The sequence below is a fragment of the Canis aureus genome, chromosome 20 (assembly GCF_053574225.1).
Source record: "Canis aureus isolate CA01 chromosome 20, VMU_Caureus_v.1.0, whole genome shotgun sequence".
Classification (NCBI taxonomy): domain Eukaryota; kingdom Metazoa; phylum Chordata; class Mammalia; order Carnivora; family Canidae; genus Canis; species Canis aureus.
The window spans coordinates 29083509-29109240 of NC_135630.1; the positions used below are offsets into that span (position 1 = coordinate 29083509).

Below are 25732 nucleotides of genomic sequence, written 5' to 3' on the forward strand. Positions count from 1 at the left end.
CCAACAATGTTGAAAAAGAAATGTTTTAAACAGATGCTGGAAAACCAACATGTTTGAATTATCTTTTATCTTTTCATTAATATTATTTAAACAAAGAGAATAATTATCATTTCTTCTAAACTATCCTTAACTTTGGAAAATAAGTGAAACTCATTAAAAAAAAAAAACCATGTTTTCATATTTTGTTCTAGTAGCTCCATGAAGAACAAATTACTTAACAAAACTACCTTATTCATGAGGGAGCATGCAATAGAATTTAGTCAATACTTTTTGTTTGGGGTTTGTTTTCTTGTTTGTTTGTTTTATAAAAGGATTATCAGCATGATAAGAGTAGCTTTTAAAAATATTTTTTGGGTCTTTTCAACAAATGGTGCTGGGCAAACTGGATATCCATATGCAAAAGAATGAAGTGGGGCCCTTACTCACATACTCACACCACACACAAAAATTAACTCAAAATAGATCAAAGTCATAAACATAAGAGCTATAACTATAAAACTTTTGGGAAAAAACATTGGGGAAAATTTTCATGACATTGGATTTGACAATTATTTCTCAAATATGATACCAAAATCATAGTTAACAAAAGAAACAACAAATAAGTTGGACTTCATCAAAATTCAATACTTCTATGCATAAAAGGACACCATTTAAAAAGTGGAAAGACAACCAAGAGAATGGAGGAAAATATTTGTAAATCGTGTATGACAAGAGATAAATATCCAAAATATATAAGGAACTCTATACTTCAACAACAAAAAATAACCTAGTTCAAAAATAAATAAAGGACTTGAATAGACATTTCTCTGAAGAAGATAAACAAATGGCCAATAAGCACATGAAAACATACTCAGTCCATTAGTCCTTAAGGAAATGCAAATAAAAAAAACCATGATGGGATACCACTTTACACCAACTAAAATGGTTATCATCAAAATAATAGAAACTAAAAAAAAAAAAAAAAAAAAAAAAAAAAATAATAGAAACTAAACAAGTATTAATGAGGATGTAGAAAAATGAAATTTTTGCATATTTGGTGGTAGAAATGTAAAATGGTATGGCTGCTTTAAAAAATAGGGTAGTTCCTCAAAATGTTAGACAGAATTACCATACAGTCCAGCAATTCCACTATGTATATATCCAAATACTGAAAGCAAAGATTTGAACAATTATTTGCACACTAATGTCCAGAGCAGCATTAATTCACAGTAACCAATAGGTGGAAACAACCCAAATGTCCAATACATGAATGGATAAATAAAATGTGGTGTATACATATAATTCAATTTTTAGGAAGGAAATTCTGATACATGCTACAACACATATGAACCTTAAAATATGCAAGACACAAAACTGACAAAAACCCTATGATGTCATCTAGAATAAGCAAACTCAAAAACACAAAAAGCAGAAGAGTATTTACCAGTGGCTGATGAGAGCCAGCAATGAGAGTTACTGCTTAGTGGGTAAACAGTTGGTGCTGGAGGTGATAAAAATATTCTGGAGATAGAAGAGTAAAAGTCAAACAACACTGTACCTACTTAATGTCTCTCTGCATAATTTAAAATGGTTAAAATGGTAAAATTTATTTCATATATTTTACTACAATAAAAATACTGTATTTGTGAGTGACATTCAACAGAAATGGTCCAGTGAAGATCTCTAAAAAGCCTCTATTTCAAAAACAAACCATCAAGGACACTGAGAAAAAATCATCAAACTTTTTCAAAACTCTGGAAATTAACCAAAGGCTTACAAAATTCCAAATGACTTTTATTCGAGAAAATGGCTGATTCTTGGCAGGAAAAATAACCTTCATAAACTTTAACTTGTCTTGTTACTTATCTACCCAGCTACACAGGAATCTTGAAAACCAACAGCCCTGAAATAAATGTAAAAACCAGCAAGCTGGGAATATTCCCAGGTGCTCTTTCTCTAGTTGAGCTGAATTAGATCATACTCAGTGCCAATAGCTTTTTCCTGGAGACCTTTTCAAAAAGAATCAGAAGCAACTGTTTAATGTCTCAGTTGCTTAACGTGGTGACAATAGTTGGGCTGACAAGTGTCAAAAACATAAAAGAAAAAGGTGGCGAATGAGATGTCCATTAGGGGTTTTGAAAAGCTCTCCCATATTCCTTGGAACCTCAAAGGCCACATGCACAGTGCCCAGGTTTGAATGCATGTCCACAAAAAATCTTGGACAGTCCTAACACTCTTGCTTCTGACTAACCTGACCATCTGTTCAAGTAGGAATTGAAGGCTATGGCAGAGCTGTAAATTGTCAAGTTAAGTATTGAAGGTGTATCCCAACATGTACACAAAACACTCCTGAGAAAAAAATGAGAGACTTTCTTGGACTCATGCATTTAAGAAAATCTCTGTTTATTTAATAGCTGACCAATAAGCTACCAAACAGAGACATAAGAGGTAACACACACACACACACACATACACACACACACACACACACACACACACACACACAAGAGGCAACACAAGACAAAGAATACAGACTTTAAAGAATTAGCATAGGAAAGTCCCTAAACAACCAACCACCATAACAACAAACCTTGGCAGACCTAGGACTCTGATTTCTAGAAGCGTAATATAATATTAGTCAAAATGTCCAATTATCAACAAAAATTTAAAAGACATGCCAAAAAAAAAAAAAAGACTGTATGACCCACATTAAGGAAAAGAAACCTAACACATATAATTCCTAAAATAGCCCAACCATCGGACTTACTCCACAAAAACTTCAAATCAGCTCTTTTAAATATATTTTAAAAAACTAAAGGAAACCATCTAGCAAACTAAAGGAAACTTTGAGACTTAACGTCTCACCAAACAGATTGTATCAAGAGAAAGAAATTATGTAAAAGAATCAAACAGAAAAACCAGAGTTAAAAATATAATAACTGAAATTAAATATTTGCTAGAAGGACTCAATAGCAGATTTTAGCTATTAGCTAACACTAGCAGGTATTAAATTAGCTAGTGAGTAGCTAATTTACTGCTATTACCAGTAAAAAAACAAAGAACAAAAAACCCAATTAATTTCAAGATATGTCAACTGAGACCATTCCATTTAAGGAAGAGAAAGTATCAATACATGCATCTATCCAGAAGAAGAGGAAAGAAAGAAAGAAAAGAAAGAAAAAGAAAAGAAAGAGAATGTGTGTAATAAAGAATTTGGCTGGTGCCCTCATAAGGTAACCTCTTAATTCTGGAGTTTCCTGAGTGATAGTAGTGGCATCTTTGTTATTCATGCCAGGACCTATCTATCAGACCACATCTGATAGTTTATACTAATAAGGTGACTCATGGTGGTGGTCTTTTAGACTGTTTATGCTAATGAGACAACTCAATGAAGGCTGCCCAAGCCAGAAAGACCAACCAACTGGCTAAAGGGTTGGTTGGGATTTTGAGCAGCAATAGTATTAGTCTGAACTCTGGAAACAGGAAGAGGGGCTAGAGACTGAATTCAATCACACAGCCAATGATTCTATCAATCGTGGTTACATAGGAAGTCCCAATAAAAACTGAACACCAAAACTTGGCTGAGCTTCCTTGGTTGGCAATATCCCATGTGCCATCACACACCAATAATCAGGAAGGGCAATGTATCCTGACCTCACAGGGAGAAGATAACAGAATCTTTATGTTTGGAACCTTCTGAAATCCTGCCCTATGCACCTCACCCTTTGGCTAGTTCACATTTGCATTATTTTATTATCATAACACAAATTGTAAGCATAGCACTATCCTGAACTCTGTAAGCTATTCTAGCAAATTACCAAAACTTAGCCAGTTCATACTAAGTGCGGGTAACTTGAGGACTCCCAAATTTGTGGCTGATGTCTGAAGCGAGGGCAATCTTCTGGCAAACTGTGTCTTTAAACATCACATATGGCCTAACTCTGAATAGTTTTGGTGTCAGAAGTCATTACAGGAAGAAAGACTACTAAAAGAAACAATGATTGGAAAGCTCCTAATTTTGATATTTAAGAAATGTAATGTACTCCACATAGGAAAAATTCACAGTTCCACACTTAGACAAATTAATGAAGTGTCAAAAATGAAACACAAATAAAGGACTCTGAAAACAGGAATGAGAAGAGACTCCTAACATAGAATGGATCCTCAGTAAGATTAACAGCTAGTCAAAAGAGGGTATGAGGGCGGCCCGGGGGCTCAGTGATTTAGCGCCACCTTCAGCCCAGGGCCTGATCCTGGAGACTCGGGATCAAGTCCCACATCTGGCTCCCTGCATAGAACCTGTTTCTTCCTCTGCCTGTCTCTCTGTGTGTGTCTCTAATAAATAAATAAAATCTTATAAATAAATAAATAAATAAATAAATAAATAAGATATCCTGATTTGACTGGAAGAATCAAAACTATCTCTAATCAGAGATGGCATGTTTTTGTCATCTGTAAGATGACAACATTTTCTATATAGAAATTTTTTTAAAAAGCTTTAGAACTGGGACGCCTGGGTGGCTCAGCGGTTGGCTCAGGGCATGATCCCAGGATCCAGGATCTAGTCCAACATCAGGCTCCCTGCATGGAGCCTGCTTCTCCCTCTGCCTGTGTCTCTGCCTCTCTCTCTCTCTCTGTGTCTCTCATGAATAAATAAATTCTTTTAAAAAAAAAAAAAAGGCTTTAGGACTAATAAGTTCAACAAGGTTGCAGCATCTAAGATCAATATATAAAAATCAATTGTATTTCTATTCACTATCAATGAACCATCCAAAAATTAAATTAAGGAAATAATTCCATTTATAATAGCATCAAAAAAATACTAGCCAATAAATTTAGAGAAAGAAGAGTAAGGATGCTTCATTGGAAACAACAAAACATCACTGAAAGAATAACAAGACCTAAATAAATGGAAACACATCCTGGGTTCATGGGTTAGAAACTCAATGTTGCTAAGATGTGAATTACTCTCCTAATTGATCTACAGATTCAATGCAATTACTACAAAATCCCAGCAGCCCTTTTTTGCAAATACTAACAAGTAATTTTAAGATTCATATGAAAATGCAGATGACATAGTTCAAACAATCTTTAAAAAAGAGAAAGAAAAACCCAAAGTTGGAAAACTCACACTTGATTACAATTAAGACTGTGCACTACTGGGCAGTCCGGGTGGCTCAGCAGTGTAGCACCGCCTTTGGCCCAGGGCCTGATCCTGGAGACCTAGGATCGAGTCCCACGTCAGGCCCCCTGCACGGGGCCTCTTCTCCCTCTTCCTGTCTCTGCCTCTCTCTCTCTCTCTCTCTCTGTCTCTCATGAATAAATAAATAAAATCTTAAAAAAAAAAAAAAGACCGTGAGATAAAAAAATTTATCTCAACTTTTATTAGCAGTTGGGGAAGAAAAAGGAGAAAAAAGGATGAAGTGAATTTCTCAGATGCAAACTTCTTTTCTTAACCTGTAAATATTCATTTCTTTTTATGATGGCATCAATGTTGAATGATAGTTGAATGTGAAATTCAGACCGGCAAATATATTCCCTGTGCTTCTGACCAAAGAGTCCCCACACTTGCTTCCTTCGGTTCCATTAATCTGCTTGAGCGGCTCACCGACCTCAGAGACACCCACTCCTTGCTACATCTCCGGCTTACTTAGAAAGGCTAACTCAGGAACAGCCAGCTGGAAAAGACGCGTAGGACCAGGTGGGGGGAAGGGCACGGGGCTTCCACGTGTTACATAAGAACAAATATGTAAGTGAATGGAAAATAGGCAGTTCATAAATAAATCTATATATTAATGGTCAATTTATTTTTTTACATGAGTGACATGACACTTTAATGGGAGAAGAGCATTCTTTTCAATAAACAGTACTAGGACAACTGCATATCCCAAAAGACATCTAGTTGCATGCCAAACTGGATATGACCAAAAAAAAAAAAAAAATGTGGACTCCTACCTCACACCATATACAAAAACTGAAAATACATCCAAGAACTAAATGTTTAAGAGAAAAAACTATAAAAGGTATCAATGTTCATGACCTAGAATAAGCTCATACATATGGCACAAATAGCACAAGCAACAAAAAAAGTAAATTGGACTTAATCAATATTTAAAGCATCTGTCCTTTAAAAGACAAACCATGAAATCAGAAAAACACTGGGAAATTCTATATATAAGGGATTACTACCCAGAACACATAGAGAATTCAAAATAACAAAACAAGTTAGTCAATTAAACACACAGACATTTCTCCAAAAAAGATATAAATGGTCAATAAGTACAGGAAACAATTTTCAACATTATTCGTTTTCGAGTAACACAGGTAAAAACCATAATGAGATATTACTTAATACCCACTAGGCTATAGTCAAAGAGACAGACAATATTAAGTATCAGCTAGAATGTGGAGAAATTAGAACCTGCATGCATTGCTGGTAGTAATGTATAATGGTACAACCACTTTGGAAAAGGCTAAACAGGCAATTTCACTTCTAGGTATACACACAAGACAAATAAGAACATATGTCTACACAAAAACTTGTACATGACTGTATTCACAAGTAGCCACAGAGAGGAAACCTAAATATGCATCAACTGATGAGTGGGTTTTTAAGATGTTATATCCACTCAAGGAACTATTATTTGGCCATAAAAAGAAATAAAGTACTAACACATACTCCAACTGGAATAACCTTGAAAATATTACACATGAAATCACACACACTAGACCACATATTATATGATTCCTTTTATATTAAATGTCTCAAATAGGCAAATCCATACAGAAAGAAAATAGATTTGAAGTTGCTAGGGTTTAGGGTAGAGGCAAATGCAGAGTGAATGCTACAGGGTGTTGGCCTTTGGGGGGTGATGATGATGTTCTAAGATTTCACAGAGGTTATAGTTGCATAAATTCTGTGTACACACTAAATACACTGAATTGTCCACTTCAAAGACTGAATTTTATGGCATGTGAATTATATCTCAACAATAACTGTATATACACAAGTATATATACACACATATATATATGTGTGAGCCTTTCCTAAGTCAAAATCCCCTACAAATAGAACAAATGACTATTGGAAATGCTAAGTTCTTTAGAATTTTTTAAATAAACACTTAATCTTGACAACAATAAACTTAGCTATTTCAAATAGAATTCACAAAGTCTTGTGAATATTTTCATTATATCTGTATATGTGCAAATATATATATAATATATTTTTAACATATATATTACAACTGATGTATAAAAACTAATAATACTTAAAGAATGTTATGGCTTACTACAGAGATTACAAAAACATAAGCAAAACCATTCGCTTTCAAAATCAGCCTTGAATTACCACTCACCAAGTACACTGCTCTTTGGAAGAAGGTTGTGGTCTCCAGGATTTTGTGCATTGTGATGGTTTCCAACTCATCAGGATCTAACTGTTCCTTTTCAAAGGGCATTCCGTTGAACAGAACAACAGGCAATGGACCAACCCCAGTCTGTTCATAATAGCCTCTCGCTTCCTGAGACACAAGGGACAACAAATAATATCTTTTGTCCTTTGTAAGATAAATGGAACAAAGCATATTTTTCAGGCATATGTGCTAATAAGAAAAGTAAAATCAACAGAAATATGATCACCAAGAAATAACTAAAGAAATACCTTTAAAGAAATATCAGAAGAGACAGAGTTAATATCCAACTGGGTAATCTGAACCTGAGTTACTCAGTTTTTATAAAACCACAAAACCTTGCAAATTAGGAAGTGATTTCAGGGTAAGGGTAATTTTAAGCAACCCAGGCTACCAAACCTTAATTACATATACTAAAGCCAAGGCTGTATAACAAACCTTTCAACAATGATGGAGATATTCTATCTTTGCTGTCCAATGCAATAGCCACTAACCACATGTAACTATTGAGCACTTGAAATTTAAATTAATTTCCATTTTAAAAGCCACATGCGACTAGAGGCTACCATAATGGGCAGCACAATGACAGACTGCCATAAATTATGAGTGCTCTTGGGCAGATAAGATGAAATATTTACACCCCAATCTAAATTTAAAAGATCCCTATCACTGACAAAGAAATTACACTTTTAGAAAACAAAACAAAACTGGTAGTAAAAGAGTGCTTAAAAATTGCTCTATGATAATACTAAGCCCAATCTTTTTCCTTCTTCTCAAAGACAAAAGAGGTTCCTTAGGAGGAAAATGCTAGGCTAACAAAAAAACAAATATATCTAAGATGAGCATTCTTCTCTGATGGTCAATATATAGATATACATTCCCCCTGGATATCAACCACAGCCCCAAAGCCAACTTGTCACAGTAAAAACTTTAATTACCCAAGGTGTAAAAGGATTCCTTGTAACATTCTTGTTAAGACATCTTTTAACTAATACCTCTGAAAAATAGCAAAATTATATGTATTTATATATAAATAGAAAAGTATTTCAAATGGGTAACTGACAATCAGCAGCAGCAACACACTGCTCAGTTTCTAATCAGATCTAGCCATAACAGTAACACTTACCAGATGGGTGAGAACATGGCACAGGCAGAAAGGCCTTGTATGTTATTTCTGCCATTTCCACATATCATAGTTTATACTTTTAAAATTTACATTTCCAAAATTTTTACCATGCTAATTCTGTTCTTTAATGTCTCAACTATTTCAAAGACATTCATTAAAAATTCAATTTTAAAATACTTTGTTTCGAAAATCATCCCAACAAAACAAACAAACAAACAACAAAAAAAAAACAAACCCACATTATAACTCTAAGAGACAACAGGGCAGCCCGGGTGGCTCAGTGGTTTAGCGCTGCCTTTGGCCCAGGGCATGATCCTGGAGACCCGGGACTGAGTCCCACATCGGGCTGCCTGCATGGAGCCTGCTTCTCCCTCTACCTATGTCTCTGCCTCTGTGTGTGTGTGTGTGTGTGTGTGTTTCTCATAAATAAATAAATAAAATCTTTAAAAATAATAATAATAACTTAAGAGACAATAAAAGTAACACTGGTTTTCTCCAGAAATGGCAAATGAGTGAAAATCAGGAGTTAAGAAGGAGATGTTTTGACTATATAGACCTGCCTTCCTTACAAATTGTAAATAACTTACCAACCAAATAACAGAATGCAGTCTAATTACCAAAAAGCCAAACTTAAAAATTACATAAGAATTTCTATCAATACTAACTAAAAATGTTAACTGTAATTTAAAAACCTTAATTAATTACAGGCAAGGTCTTATGAATTAGCCACTCACAAATGATAACTGAAATTAATAAGGACTCAAAGTTAACATGCCAAATGCAAAATGTCTACATGTATAAATTAGGACTTAAGTATCATTATCTTATTAGCTTGAAAGATATATATATACCTATCAGACATATTATCTTCAGTTTAAAATTTCTACTTTAATTGTACACTCTAGTACAAATAATTACAACTTTCAAATATCATACACAGAGGATATCATAGCTTCAAATTTATAACAAAAGGTACAGGTATCTATTTTTTTTTTAAGATTTTTATTTAAGAGAGAGAGACTGTGCACGTACAAGGTGGGGAAGGGCAGAGGAAACTCGGAAACTACTAATGAGCTATGTAATAAATTTATCTGATACATCAGTAAAATGAAGACTGTAACACATGTAATAAAAATACCCTTTTACTCCATTTGTCCAATATATCTCAAGAAAATACTTTTATTTATTTTTTAAAGATTTTGTTTATTCATGAGAGACACAGAGAGAGAGAAAAAGAAAGAGAAAGAGAGAGAGAGAGAGAGAGACTCAAACAGGGAGAAGCAGGCTCCATGCAGAGAGCCTGATGTGGGACTTGATCCTGGGACTCCAGGATCATGCCCTGGGCTGAAGGCAGGCGTTAAACCTCTGAGCCACCCAGCTGCCCTAAGAAAATACTTTTAATACAGCAATCATCCACAATAGAAATGCAATGTGTACTGTTCCTTCAGGAAGATGAAGGAAAATTAAAGGGAACTGTTTTCCAGGTGAAACCAGTGAAAGAGATAAAGGGATCAAGAGTACACTTAACAGGATGAGTACCAAGTAGTGTATACAACTGTTGTATCATTATATTATACATTTGAAACGAATATAATACTGTATGTTAATTATACTTGAATTAAAAAAATTATTTAAACAAGTGAGATCTAATGTTAAAATGGTAAAAAGCAACCAAGCAAGCACACTGGGGCAAAATCAGGCACTTCTCCCTTCCAGGGGAAAAAAAATTAAATTAAAAATTAAAAATAAACATTTTCCAAATGAAAAATATGAGAAAACTTCATGAATTCCCTCAATTCTTTCATATTCCCAAAGTGGTCCTTCTTTCCTTTTATTTCACCTATTCTTTTTCTACAGAGTATTACCTCTTGCTGTTTTTGTCTATCTAGAAAATTACTGGGCACCATATCAGTTTTATTTTATTTTAAAAAATAAATAAGGTGGGGATAGCACCTGGGTGGCTCAGTGGCTGAACATCTGCCTTTGGCTCAGGTCATGATCCCAGGGTCCTGGGACCGAGTCCCATATCAGGGTCCCTATAGGGAACATGCTTCTCCCTCTGCCTGTGTCTCTGCCAATCTCTCTCTCTCATGAATGAATGAATGAATAAATATTTAGAACACACACACACAGGCAAGTGAGTAAATGGAAAGATACAACAGAACAATGGAATTATGTTCAGTCTACCCAGACCAGACCTCATGACCAGCTGCAACCCTAAATCTGACTTAATACACCTTAAAAACAAAGGAGCTCAACACTAAAGCAAGAGTGACATCAGTATTTTGGCTGAAGAAGAAGACATACACCATTGGTGCCCCCAATCCTGAACAATAAGTCAGCATTTAACCACAGACAAAAGTGCCTTTGTGGAAGCTTTGGGATCTAGCACCATATGCCAAGAAGTTCACTTACCCATGCATCAGGTAACAGCCATACAAGTTCAACCCTGGCTGTGGACTCTGTATTGGTTCATCAACTGGCTCCAGCCCCTCCCAGTCACAGCCTGAGGACCCCTAGAAAAAACTGTCTTAAACAATCACACCTTCAGACAAGAGACCTCTGTGTAAACCCAGGTTTCCAGAAAAGAAGTTCCAAAACACCACTGGAGCAAAAGAAAAAAGAGATTGGATGCACCAGAGAAGATAAAAACAATAGTCTGACTTCACTTGGCCCCAGCACAGCTTAGGGCCAAGAAAGATTTTTTGGGCCTATGATGTCTCCTGCTGGGGAAACAGAGAGCAAGTGAGAAAACACTCAATTTCCCCCACTACAAGCAACACTGCCAAAGAAGCTCATTTTTCTCTTAACCCATCGAGAGTACTGAATTGTGAACTGTGTAACGGGGTAGAAAAAGGCTGGAAAAGGGCAGCCAATAGTACTCAGAAAGCACTCAAAGAGGATGGATCATACTTACTGCATCACAAACTCCATCAAGAGCTCACCCATGAACCACTGGGGACACTTCAGCCACAGATCCCACTAAATGGCTCATTGGCACACCTCATCTACACTCACCCTCACCCTGTGTCCAGCTCCTTGTATATGCTCCTTACAGTAGTGGCAAGAGTGAGCTTTACCAGATGGCTAGTGAGAAAGCACAGAAAGCCAGCCCAAACATGAGGGCAACAGAGAAAAAATACTGGAGCTTTATGGCCACCTCAAGGAAAGCAAAAGAAGGACAGTCAGCACCCCAGCCTTTAGCAATGTAGACTCCAAAAGTTAGGCACGGTTAAGAATTCTGTATAAGAAAGAATAAGTATGGAGCATATACATCCACAAATGGCCTGAGAAAGCCTCAGAATTCCTAGGTTTGACAGAAGGTACTTCTCTCCCAAAGGCAGTTTAGTAGAGACTGTGGGAGGTGACTGCTACCTCAAATGCAAAGAAGCAACAAAACTGCAAGGAACATCAAGAAAGCACAATTGCACCAAAGGATCACAATAATCATTCAGTACCCAATTCCAAAGAAGTGGATACCTATGATTTACCTAATAAAGAATTCAAAAAAGTTATTTAAAAAGAAACTCAATTACCTACAAGAAAACACAAAGATAATTCAACAACAACAACAAAAAACCCACAAAATTTCAAGTTTAACGAGAGAGACAGAGAGAAATCATTTAAAAAAAAAAAAAAAAAGCCAAACATATTCTGGAGCTAAAGAATACAATAAATTCTTTGGAAAGAAGAATGAAATAGCATTAATATCAGAATGGATCAAACAGAAAAAAGAATCTGTGAGTTAAAAGGAACTCTGAAATTATCCACTCAGAGGATAACAATAACAACAAAAACGATAGGAAAAAAAATGTTATCTAGATGTTTTCCAAATTACTAGAGTTCCAGAAGGAGATAAGAGGTTTGAGAAGGTGTTAAAAAGTTTACTTAAAGAAATAATGGCTGAGAAGTCCCCAAATGTGGGGAGTGATTTGATATTCAAGTTCATGAAGCTTATAGGTCACCAAACAAAATCAACTTAAAGAAATCCTCTGCAAGACACATAATAAAACTGTCAAAAATCAAAGACAAAGACAGAATCTTGAAAGCAGCAACAGAAAACACCTTGTCACTTATCGGGGAAGGCCAAGAGCAGACTTCCCAAAAGAAACCTTACAGACCAAGCAAGAGTGGGATGATATCAAGTGCTGAAAGGTAAACACTGCTAACCAAAGATATCCTACCTGGCAACATTATCCGTTAGAAATGGAGAAAGACTTTCATAGATAAATCAAAGCTAAGACACTTCATCACCACTAAACTTGCTTTACAGGAAATGGTGAAAGGACCTCTTCAAGCTGAAATGAAAGGATGATACTGAGTAACATAAAAACATATGAAAATATATAAAATTGGTAAACACAAGTATACTGTAAAATGGTGACGTGTTAGCCACTTACCTCTAATATAAAGGTTACAGGACATGGGTTTTGAAAATGACTATAGCTATACTAATTGGTTCATGAATGCACAATATAAAAAGAGATAAGTTGTGACAACAAAAACAGAAACAGGGAGAGAGTAAAAAGAGTAAATAAGTTTTTGTATGCAATAAAAGATGTCAGCAGCATAAAGCAGACACTATACATAAGATGGTCCATGTAAGCCTCAAAATAACAAAGCAAAAATCTACAGTAGCTTCACAAAACATGAAGAGAAAGAGATCAAAGCATACTACTACAGAAAAATCAATTCACAAAAGAGGCAGGAAGAAAGGAACAAGGGAAACATAAACAGCCAGAAAATAACTAATAAAATGGCATTTGTTTGTAAATAATCTATGGAATACATCAACAGTCTATCAATAATACTCTAAATGTAACAATGTTAAATTCTCCAATCAAAGGGCAGAGAACATAGCTGGGTAGATCAAAGAAAAAAGAAAGAAAACAAGACTCAACTATATGAATCCACAAGAGTCAACTATATAAACCTACAAGAGTTTCATTATAGCTTTAAGGACACAGATAGGCTCAAAGTGAAGTGATGGAAAAAAAATACTCCATGCAAATGGAAACCGGAAGACAGCAGGGGTAGCTATATTTATATTAAACAAAATAAGAGTTTAAACACAAAACTGTAATCACATGGAAAAAAAGATCCTTATGTAAAGGGGCCAATTCATTGAGAAAGCATAACAATTTTAAGTGTATGTACAGGCAACACATATTAAGCAAATATTAACAAATCTCAAGGGAGAAACAGACAACACAATGTGAGTACAGTGAAGAATTCAATACCTCACGTTGAACAATGGATATATAAACCACACAGAAATTAGTAAGGAAATACTGGACTTTAATTATACTGTAAACCAAATGGACCTAACAGATATATACAGAATACTCCATCCAACAGCAGCAGAATACATGGCTTCAAAAGCACATATGAAATATTCTAGAAATCAGTAACATGAGGAAAACTGGAAAATTTGCAAATATGTGGAAATTAACAAATGCCTTGATAATCAGTGAGTCTCAAAGAATAAATCAAAAGTGAAATAAATACCTTGAAATAAAATTAAAATGGAAACATAATGCATCAAAACTTACAGGATACAGCAAAAGTAGGTCTAAGAAGGCATTTTATAGTGATAAATGCTAACATTAAGCAAAAAGAAAGATCTCAAGTAAAAAGCTTAACTATATATACCTCGGAACTAGAAAAAAAAAAAAGAAACTACACCCAAACTGCTGAAGGAAAGCAACAAAGATCAGAGACCAGAAAAACAAATGCAAAGTTCAAACTGTTTTTTAAAACTAAGCTGTTTTTTAAAAGATAAAAAAATTTAGCAAACCTTTAGCTAAATGAAGAAAAAAGAGAAAAATTTAAATAAAATCAGAAATAAAGCAGGAGAGAGGAGGGGCAAGATGGCAAAAGAGTAGGGGTCCTCAACTCATCTGGCCTCACAAACTTACATTGATAATTTTCTTTTTCTTTTCTTTAAAGATTTTATTTATTCATGAGAGACACAGAGAGAGGCAGAGACATAGGCAGAGCGAGAGGCAGGTTCCATGCAGGGAGCCCGATGCGGGACTCGATCCTGAGGCTCTAGGATCATGCTCTGAGCCAAAGGCAGATGTTCAACTGCTGAACCACCCAGGTGTCCCACATAGATAATTTTCAAAGCATCCTGACCACCCACAAATTCAACCTGAGATTTAACGAGAGAACAGCCGTAATGTTCCAAAGAAAAGTTTTCACTTCTAACAAGGGAGGAAGGGGCAAAAAAATAAAAAAGAATGAAGTGGGGTAAGGGAACTGTGACTTAGCAAGACTAGAGCAGAGCTGCAAAAGCCTCTGGGGCAGGAAAGTGTGGAGGCCCAGAAAAATTAAGGCCATTCCACCTCAAGTTTAGCATTAGCACAAGCACAGCCATCTTAGGTCCCTGGGAATAAGAGCTGGACTTTACAGGAAAAACTGCAGATTGTCCTAGGCAGGGAATCCCATATCAGAAAGACAATAAAGCTCAGAATGCCCTCGGCAGAGAATGCCGTATCGGATCTTAAGAAACTCTCCCACCCTTTCCCCCATATTGGAATGGAAAAAATTCCTCCACTCCTTCTGAAGATCCCCTAGACCAGCCCATAAAAAAACCCAGCTGTAACCCACTTCGGGGTCCAAGTCCCTGCTCTGCTGTATGGAGTATACTTGGACCCAAGCTTGAGCTTGTAAATAAACCCTCATGTACTTGCATCGGTGTCAGCTCCTTGGTGGTTTCTCGGATTCGCAATCTTTCTGTTTCTCGCACAACAGAAAGAACAGCCCTGGAGAAGTGGGAACTTTAAAAATCTGCGCAGTTTTCCCTGATGGAAAAGTGCTTAGCAGGGAAATCGGGCAGAATCGCCGGAGGGGCAGTGAAACCTAGAGAATTCCGGAGTCACTTTAAGAGGAGGGGCACCTGGGGGAAAGCGCACCCCAAACTGCAGTCTGACACCAGTTAAGCCCAAGAGTGACTCAACCTTCGGGGCATTTGGGAGAAGCCAGTAGGTTACGGGCTGCTCCGGAGCTGCCTGTACCCAAGAGGCTGGCACCGGTGTTTGTGCCCTATTCCCTTCAGGAGAGGCGGCCCCCAGGACCACCGAGTCCAGCAGAACAGGGCCCCGGATCCCAGGGTGCCCAAGGGGACAAAGCCCACAATCCTGCGCTCCCCCTGGGACAAGCGGAATCAGGGAGGGCACAAGACAGGGAGAACTCTCCTGCCGCTGAGCACCCCCAAGTGGTGCAGATCAGCACACCCGCACTGGCCTGGAAAGCATCTAGCCCAGTGCAGACTGAGAGCTGCATTAGTTACTTGCTAGGAGCCAACTCCAGAGCTGGAAATCTGGCTGTCGCCATTGTTGTTGCTCCTCTTTGTTTCACGTTGTGGCTGTGAGAGGCCAAGCCTCTAGGGAACAAAGGCCTCACAGGATAAACAGCTCTTACTGAGCCCTGCACCCAGCAGGAGGCAGGACATCTCCAACCAGGCACAAACACCTGGAAATCAGCACAGCAGACCCTAACCCCAAAAGAACTGCTGGAAGTAAAGGTGAAAGCAAGTTTACTCAACAAACAGCATTGGAAAAGTTCCTCGACAGAAGAAAAATAGTATATAGAACTAGAGAGTCCTTTTTTTTTTCTTTTTTCTTTTTCCATTATGACTCATTTTTATATCATACTAAAATTTTCCAATGCTTTTTTCTCTTTTCCCACCTAACTATAGAATTTCATCAACTTATTTTTAAGTTTTTTTCATTTTTGCCTTCAAATTTCTTTTTTTTTTTAATTTTTTTAAATTTTTTTTATTTATTTATGATAGTCACAGAGAGAGAGAGAGAGAGAGGCAGAGACACAGGCAGAGGGAGAAGCATGCTCCATGCACCGGGAGCCTGATGTGGGATTCGATCCCGGGTCTCCAGGATCGCGCCCTGGGCCAAAGGCAGGCGCCAAACCGCTGCGCCACCCAGGGATCCCGCCTTCAAATTTCTATAATTACATGTCTTGAACATATTTTTCACCTCAGGATTCCCTTCAACGTATTCAATTTAATTTTGGTAGACATACAAGATACGGGTTGTTTTGTGTTTTTGTCTTTTCTACCTCGCCTTGTTTTTTACACTGGTGGAAATTAGCACTTCTAAAACATGACCAACATATACCCAGAACCAAGTGGAACACTGTGTGGTTCATTCTGTGAGATTATATTCTCTCTTCATTCCCATTCTGCCCCCTTCTTTTATCTTCTTTATGTTTTAGTGTTCAATGTTGGAGTTTCTATAAGTATTGCTGGTTTATATAAATTTGGGACTGAGAATCTTCTAACATACAGAACAAAACACACTCAGAATCAAGAAGATCACCTCATAGGACCCCTCAGGTAGACTGCATTCTTCCTCTCCTACTACTTCCTCACTACTACCATCCCCCCTTGCCTTTCTTTTTTTTTCTCTTTTCTTTACCTTTTTTTTTTTCTGTTCCTTTTTTCTTTGTTTTTGGTTTTGGCTTTTTATTTTTACCACATTGTTTTAAAATTCCTTTTTTCACTTTAGTGGTTCTTTTATTTTGTTCTGTTCTTTTTCTTTTATTTTCTTCTCTCTGATCACTTCAGAGTCATCTAGGATGGATTTTACTTAAGTCATGGTTTATATTTTTGACTCAACCTGCTCATACAGCCACTCTGCACTGGATAAAATGACTAGAAGGAAGAATTCACCACAAAAAAAAGAACCGAAACAATACACTCTGCCACAGAGTTACAAAATGCAGATTTCAATACCATGTCAGAAAGCCAATTCAGAAACAATTATAAAGCTACTGGTGGCTCTGGAGAAAGGCATAAAGGAATCTAGACACTTCGTTATTGCAGAATTCAGATATAAACATGCCAAAATTAAAAACAGATTAAATGAGATGCAGTCCAAACTGTATGTTCTAACTGCTAGGGTTAATGAGGTGAAAGAGAGTGAGCAACATAGAAGACAAGTTGATGGTAAGGAAGGAAGCTGAGGAAAAAAGAGAGAAACAATTAAGAGCCCACAAGAAAAGGCTTAGGGAAATAAATGATAGCCTGAGAAGGAAGAATATACATCTAACTGGGATTCCAGAAGAGGCTGAGAGAGAGGACCACAAACTATATTTGAACAAACAATAGCTGAAAACGTCCCAAATCTGGGGAAGGAAACAGGCATTGAGATCCAAGAGATAGAGAGGACTCCCCAAAAATCAATAAAAATCGTTCAACACCTTGTCATTTAATAGCGAAACTTGCAAAATTCAAAAATAAAGAGAAAATTCTTAAAGCAGCTTGTGACAAGAAATTCTGAACTTATATGGCAAGAAATATCAGATCAACAGCAGACCTCTCCACAGAGACCTGGCAGGCCAGAAAGGGCTGGCATGATCTATACAGGATAACAGATGAGACAAACATGCAGCCAAGAATACTCTATCCAGCAAGACTCTCATTCACAATAGAAGGAGAGAGAAAGAGCTTCTAGGATAGGCAGAAACTGAAAGAATTTGTGACTACCAAACCAGCTCTGCAAGAAATATTACGGGGGACTCTGTAAAAGAAAGAGGGAGCCCAAAAAAAACAATTCACAAAAACAGGAACTGCATAGGTAATATGATGACACTAAATTCATATCTTTCAATAGTTACTCTGAACGTGATCCCATCAAAAGACACAGGGTATCAGACTGGATAAAAAAGCAGGACCCATCTATTTGCTGTCTACAAGAGACTCATGTTAGACCTAAGGACACCTACAGCCTGAAAATGAAGTGGTACAGAAATATTTACCATTCAAATAGTCCTCAAAGGAAAGCTGGGTAGCAATCCTCATATCAGATAAAGTTTATACCAAACACTGTAATAAGAGATGAAGAAGCACACTATATCAGACTTAAAGGGTCTATCCAAAAGGAAGACCTAACAATCATGAATATTTATGCCCCTAATGTGAGAGCTTCCAAGCATATCAATCAATTAATAACCAAAGTAAAGACATACTTAGATAATAATACACTAATAGTAGTAGACTTCAACACAGCACTTTCAGCAAATGACAGATATTCTAAGCAGAACATCATCAAAGAAACAAGGGCTTTAATTGATATACTAGACCAAATAGATTTCACAGATATATATATATATATATATATATATATATGTATATATATAACTTTCCATCTGAACGTAACTGACTACACATTCTTCTCAAGTTCACATGGAACTTTCTCCAGACTACACCACATACGGTCTCCTATCACAAATCAGGTCTCAACCAATACAAAAAGATTGGGATTGTCCCCTGCATATTTTCAGACCACAATGCTTTGAAACTAGAACTAAATCACAAGAAGAAATCTGGAAGAAACTCAAACACAGGGAGGTTAAAGAACATCATACAAAAGACAAATGGGTCAGCCAGGAAATTAGAGGAGAATTAAAAAGATTCATGGAAACTAATGAGAATGGAGATACAATTGTTCAAAATCTTTGGGATACAGCAAAGCAGTCCTGAGAGGGAAATACATCATAATACAAGCATCCCTCAAAACATTGGAAAAAACTCAAATATACAAGCTAACCTCACACCTAAGGGAACTGTAGAAAGACCAGCAACGTAAAGCCTACACCAAGCAGAAGAAGATAGTTAATATAGATTCAAGCAGAACTCAATGAAATAGAGACCAGAAGAACTGTAGAACAGATCAACAAAACCAGGATTTGGTTCTCAGAAAGAATTAATAAGAGAGATAAACCCCTAACCAGTCTTCTTAAAAAGAAAAAGGACTCAATAAAATTATGAATGAAAGAGGAGCGATCACAACCAATAACAAGGATATACAAATGATTTTTAAAACGTATTATGATTAGGAAGCCTGAGTGGCTCAGCGGTTTAGCCCCTGCCTTCAACTCAGGGCATGATCCTGAAGTCACCAGATCGAGTCCCACATAGGGCTCCCTGCATGGAGCCTGCTCCTTCTGCCTGTGTCTCTGCCTCTGTGTGTGTGTCTCTCATGAATAAATAAATACAATCTTTAAAAAAAAAAAAAAAAAACGTATTATGAGCAGCTATATGCCAAATTAGGCAACCCAGAAGAAATGGATGCATTTCTGGAAAACCACAAATTACCAAAACTGGAACAGGAAGAAAAGAAAGCTTGAACAGGCCAATGACCAACAAGGAAACTGAAGCAGTCATCAAAAACCTCCCAAGACACAAAGTCCAGGGCCAGATGGCTTTCCAGGGGAATTCTATCAAATGTTTAAAGAAGAAACAATACCTATCCTACTAAAGCTGTTCTGAAAGATAGAAAGGGATGGAATACTTCCAAACTCGTTCTATGAGAACAACATCACCTTAATTCCAAAACCAGACAAAGACCTCACCAAAAAGGAGAATTATAGACCAATATCCCTGATGAACACAGATGTGAAAATTCTCACCAAGATACTAGCCAATAGGATCCAACAGTACATTAAGAAGATTTTTCACCATGACCAAGTAGGATTTATCCCCGGGATGCAAGGCTGGTTCAACACTCCTAAAGCAATCAATGTGATTGATCATATCAACAAGAGAAAAAACAAGAACCATATGATCCTGTCAATAGATGCAGAGGAAAGCACTGGACAAAATACAGCATCCATTCCTGATCAAAACTCTTCAAAGGGATAGAGGAACATTCCTCTATATCTTAAAAGCCATTTATGAAGAGCCCACAGCAAATATCATTCTCAATGAGGAAACACTGAGAGGCTTTCTCCTAAGATCAGGAACACAACAGGATGTCCACTCTCACCACGGCTATTCAATATAGTACTAGAATGAAGAAGAAAGAAGAAAGAAGAAAGAAGAAGAAAGAAAAAGAAGAAGACTGATTCTGCCTCAGCAATCAGACAACAAAAAGAAATAAAAGGCATTCAAATTGGCAAAGAAAAAGTCAAACTCTCCCTCTTCACAGATGACATGATACTGTATGTAGAAAACCCAAAAGTCTCCACCCCAAGATTGCTAGAATTCATACAGCAATTCGGCAATGTGGCAGAATACAAAATCAATGCACAGAAATCAGTGGTATTACTATATAAAAAATGAGACTGAAGAAAGAGAAATTAAGGAGTCAATCCCATTCACAATTGCACCCAAAAGCATAAGATAGCTAGGAATAAACCTAACCAAAGAGGTCAAGGATCTATACCCTAAAAACTACAGAAAACTTCTGAAAGAAATTGAGGAAGAGATAAAGAGACGGAAAAATAATCCATGCTCATGGATTGGAAAAAATAAATATTTTGAAAATGTCTATGCTACCCAGGGCAATTTACATGTTCAATGCAATCCCTATCAAAATACCATGGACTTTCTTCAGAGAGTTGGAGCAAATCATCTTCAGATTTGTGTGGAATCGGAAAAGACCCCGAATAGCCAGGGGAATACTGGAAAGAAAGAAATCCAACGTGGAGGTATCACAATGCTGGACTTCAAGCTGTATTTCAAAGCTGTGATCATCAAGACAGTATGGTACAGGCACAAAAAAAGACACATAGATCAATGGAACAGAATAGAGAACTCAGAAATGGGCCCTCAACTCTATGGTCAACTCATCTTCAACAAAGCAGGAACAATTATCCCCTGGGATAAGGACAGTAAAATGGTGTTGGGAAAACTGGACAGCCATCGTGCAGAAGAATGAACCTGGACCATTCTCTTACATAAAGATAAACTCAAAATGGTTGAGAGCTCTAATGTGAGACAGGAATCCATCAAAATCCTAGAGGAGAACACAGGCAACACCCTTTTTGAACTTGGCCACAGCAACTTCTTGCAAGATACATCCATGAAGGCAAAAATGAACTACTGTGACTTATCAGGATAAAAAGCTTCTGCACGGAAAGAAACAGTCAACAAACTAAAAAAACAACCTACAGAATGGGAGAAGATAGTTACAAATGACCTATCAGATAAAGGGCTAGGACTTAAGATAAAAAGCTTCTGCACAGCAAAGGATACAGTCAACAAAACTCAAAGACAACCTACAGAATGGGAGAGGATATTTGCAAATGATGTACGAGAGAAAGGGCTGGTATCCAAGATCTATAAAGAACTTCTTAAACTCAACACCCAAGAAACAAACAATCCAATCATGAAATGGGCAAAAGACATGAAGAGAAATCTCACGGAGGAAGACATAGACATAGCCAACAAGCACATGAGAAAATGCTCTGCATCACTTGCCACCAGGGAAATACAAATCAAAACCACAATGAGATACCACCTCACACCAGTGAGAATGGCGAAAGTTAACAAGACAGGAAACAACAAATGTTGGAGAGGATGTGGACAAGGGGGAACCCTCTTGCACTCTTGGTGGGAATGTGAACTGGTGCAACCACTCTGGAAAACAGTGTAGAGGTTCCTCAAGAAGTTAAAAATAGAACTACCCTATGATTCAGCAATTGCACTACTGGGGATTTACCCCAAAGATACTGTAGTGAAATGCCGGGACACCTGCACCATGTTCATAGCACCAATGTCCACAATAGACAAACTGTGGAAAGAGCCACGATGCCCCTCAACAGAAGAATGGATAAAGAAGATGTGGTCTATATATACAACGGAATATTAGCCATGAGAAAGGACGAATGAATACCCACCATTTACTTGGATGTGGATGGAACTGAAGGGTAATATGCTGAGTGCAATAAATCAATCTGAGAAGGACAATCATATGATTTCACTCATATGTGGAATATAAGAAATAGTGAAAGGGATTATAAGGGAAAGGAGGGGAACTGAGTGGGAAAAATTAGAGAGGGAGACAAACCGTGATAGACTCCTAACTCTGAGAAACAAACAAAGGGTTGTGGAAGGGGAGGTGGGTGGGGGGAATGGGGTAACTTGGTGACAGGCACTGAGGAGGGCACCTGATGGAATGAGCACTGCGTGTTAGACTATACGTCAGCAAATCGAACTTAAATAAAAATGAACGTAAAATAAAAATAAATTTTAAAAAAAGAAATAAAACAGGAGACATTACAACTGACACCACAGAAATGCAAAGGATCATGAGACTTCTATGAAGAATTTATACACCAACAAACTGGAAAACCAAGAAGAAATGGATACATTTCTAAAACCAGTATAGCAAGACTGAACCAGCAAGAAATATGTCCTTCACTTAAAAGTAAAAAAAGAATTCATAAATACATTTTTATTATTTTAAATTAAAATGTCTCAGAAATGTATTTAGATCCTTTGCCTGAACATTTATTTTCAATAAACCAACTACATTGTTCCTGCTTGCAATAGATAAAGTTCCTTTTAACTGTATTTAATGTTTCACAAAATAAAGTATTATCTTTAAGTAAAAATTTTAAATGTTTCCCTATATCCTTATTACCACCCTTTCCCATTCTGCTTATTATGTTTCTTAATATATTTTTATCTTTAGACTACACAACTAAATAAATGATATACATCAATATGATAAGTCATACATCATACACTTCTAATAGCTTTTATGTGGAACATACATCATACAAGTACTACCACTGCACCTGTGAAGAAGAAAATTTGTTTTTCAATTTAACAGTTAATATGCCAGCCAAAAATCAGTAGTTTCTTCACAAAATTGAAATATAAACTGCATTCATAAACACAGAAAAGTAACCTGGTTTCTAAGTTAAATGCTAGGTACCTAAATACTTGAACCACCACTATCTTTATTAATAACAACTCCCTAGAAAGGGGAGGTAAGGAAAGTATAGTGTTGCAGGCCAATGAGAACTGCCAAAGAATTTCTCACCTTCCGGTTCTGGTCATAAGCAGAGTCAATCCCCAAAATGCTATTCACTTCAACATATGGATACTTCTTTTCCAGGACACTGACCACATGTTCAACTTTTACTTTTTCTCCAGTCCTTACTTTGTTATATATCTGAAGAAAGAAAAATCAAGTAACCAAATATACTTTTAAATCCAAATTTCAGAATGTTTATTACAAAAGATTTCTGAATGTAAAGTGAAAACATGGCTATTTTTCTCGAAAGGTAAAATGGAACATGTTAGCAATTCTCCCTTTTTTATATACTTCCTTAAGGTATCTTCTTATATTAGAAACTACATATTCTTTTTTTTTTTAAGACTTTATGAGAGACAAAGAGAGAGAGAGAGAGAGAGAGAGATACAGAGAGACAGAGACACAGGCAGAGACACAGGCCGAGGGAGAAGCAGGCTCCATGCAGGGAGCCTGACATGGGACTCGATCCCAGGTCTCCAGGATCATGCCCTGGGCTGAAGGCAGCGCTAAACCGCTAAGCTACCAGGGCTGCCTGAAACTACATATTCTTAAAACGACCCAACTAGTTCATACTCATATTTAAGTCTCAAATGCAAAAACGTGTTGATTTTTTTAAAAATCTGACTGCCTTTATATAATCATTGAAATAAGAACTCATGGCCTTGAGGCGCCTAGGTGGCTCAGTGGTTGAGCATCTGCCTTTGGTTCAGGTCGTGATCCACAGGTCCTGGGATCAAGTCCCATATCGGGCTCCCCACAGGGAGCCTGCTTCTCCCTCCGCCTATGTCTGTCTGTATCTCTCAGGAACAAATAAATAAAATCTTAAAAAAAAAAAAAAAAAAAAAAAACTCATGGCCATGATGTTTAGGGGAGAAAAAGTTATATGTATAGCAAAATCCTTGTTTTTAAAACAGCAGATATAAACCAAATAACACAACTGTCTCTGTATACATACAGTTAAACACCTAGAAGGACATAAGACAACCTTCTAATAGTGTCTGCCTTTAAGGAGCAGGATTTGGGAAGGCAGAGAATGAGAAATTTTAAATCAATACACTTTAATATTATTTTTAAAAATTTTACAATCCACATACAATGTTTTTTCTTGTTGCAATTAAAGATTTTAAAAAATGAAAACTCGTATTATCCTTTCCTTCATATACACAGCTATCAGGGTGGTGGACCAACTTTAAAAAGCAGACTTTAAAACACATCCTCAGCAGCTTCTTCTGAACTTCTTTCTTTCTCCCTAGTTCTATTGCTAACCGCAATTCACCATCGTCTCTCTCACAGAGATCCCAACAAGAGCTCACAAACTATCACTGCCACCACCTTTACTCTGTGTTAGATCTGCCTCCATACATGCATCAGAATGCTTTTAACTGGAGTTTAACTTCTGCAAACTGGACACTCGTTGCCTGGCTGATGGCCTTGATGACTAGGTTCCCCTCTCAGCTCTGCTCAAGCCAAATGGACAACAGGGAATCACTACCTCTGATTTGTAGCCATTGCTCAACTGACTTCTGTTTTCCCTCCTACACTCAGTTGGGACAACTTCCCACTCCAAAACAATGCCATCCCTAGTGGAATGAGGTCTTGATGTTGCCATAGTTGGCTGTGGTTCCCACACTGCATTAACCACCTGCACAGACATCTCTCCCACCAGACAGCAAAGTCTTTGAGAACAGGGGGAAAATTTTACTCTTCTTTGTATTCCTTGCAGCTTGTAGCAGGCCTGGCAAATGGTAAGTCTTTAATAGATGTTAGCCAAATAAATAAATGAACATTTTAACTAATAAAAAAATGCCCCAGACTGAATTTCTAAACAATAAACATAACAAACATAATAAACAGCAGGCTGACATGTTTATAAATTTTTTAAAAAGTGGTGAAAATCAACTGCTTTAAAGATGGTTTTCTAATAATTACCATTAATCTGTAAGCAAAACAACTGTTACTTATAAATTTTTTATATTCAAAAATAGAAAAAAAGAAAACACCAGACTTCCTTGTTTGAACTTGAACAAATATCTTAAGTATATTTAAAACTTAGAGCATTTCAGTTCCCAAGGCAAAAGATATAGAGAAAACAGACAATAAGAATTTATAATTTGAATATTAAATTGAATTAAAATATCATAAAGACCTTAAAGGGGATAAAAGCAAACATTTTTTTAAACAAGAAGAGAACATTACATTTACCAAAAAAAATTAGTGATTTCAAATCACCAAAAGGCAGAAGACTAAGATATATTAGTAGGGCTCCTAAGGAATCTTAGCTGAAATCACAGCAATCTATTACTAACATCAGTGAATCAGTAAAAGCAACTCCTTAAATATAAAACACAAAAGTTGAGAGAATTTATCAAGCTTTTTCTCTTTATAGAAATATAAGATCCTTTTAACTCATACTGTTTCTTAAAGTT

At 36.7% G+C, this 25732-nt stretch overlaps 1 protein-coding gene across 3 annotated transcripts in view; it reads right to left on the bottom strand.

Moving 5' to 3' along the window:
• The window catches only part of UGGT1 (UDP-glucose glycoprotein glucosyltransferase 1), a 122998-nt gene that overhangs the window by 53286 nt on the left and 43980 nt on the right, over positions 1-25732 (bottom strand). For all 3 annotated transcript variants that reach the window (XR_013358971.1, XM_077861219.1, XM_077861218.1), the window contains exons 17-18: positions 23313-23444; positions 7338-7502 (exon numbers count right to left, since the gene is read on the bottom strand). Coding sequence is in view for 2 of the 3 variants with exons in the window: in XM_077861219.1 (XP_077717345.1) it covers positions 7338-7502; positions 23313-23444 (297 nt within the window). In the remaining variant the exon portion in view is untranslated. The remainder of the gene's footprint in view (positions 1-7337; positions 7503-23312; positions 23445-25732) is intronic.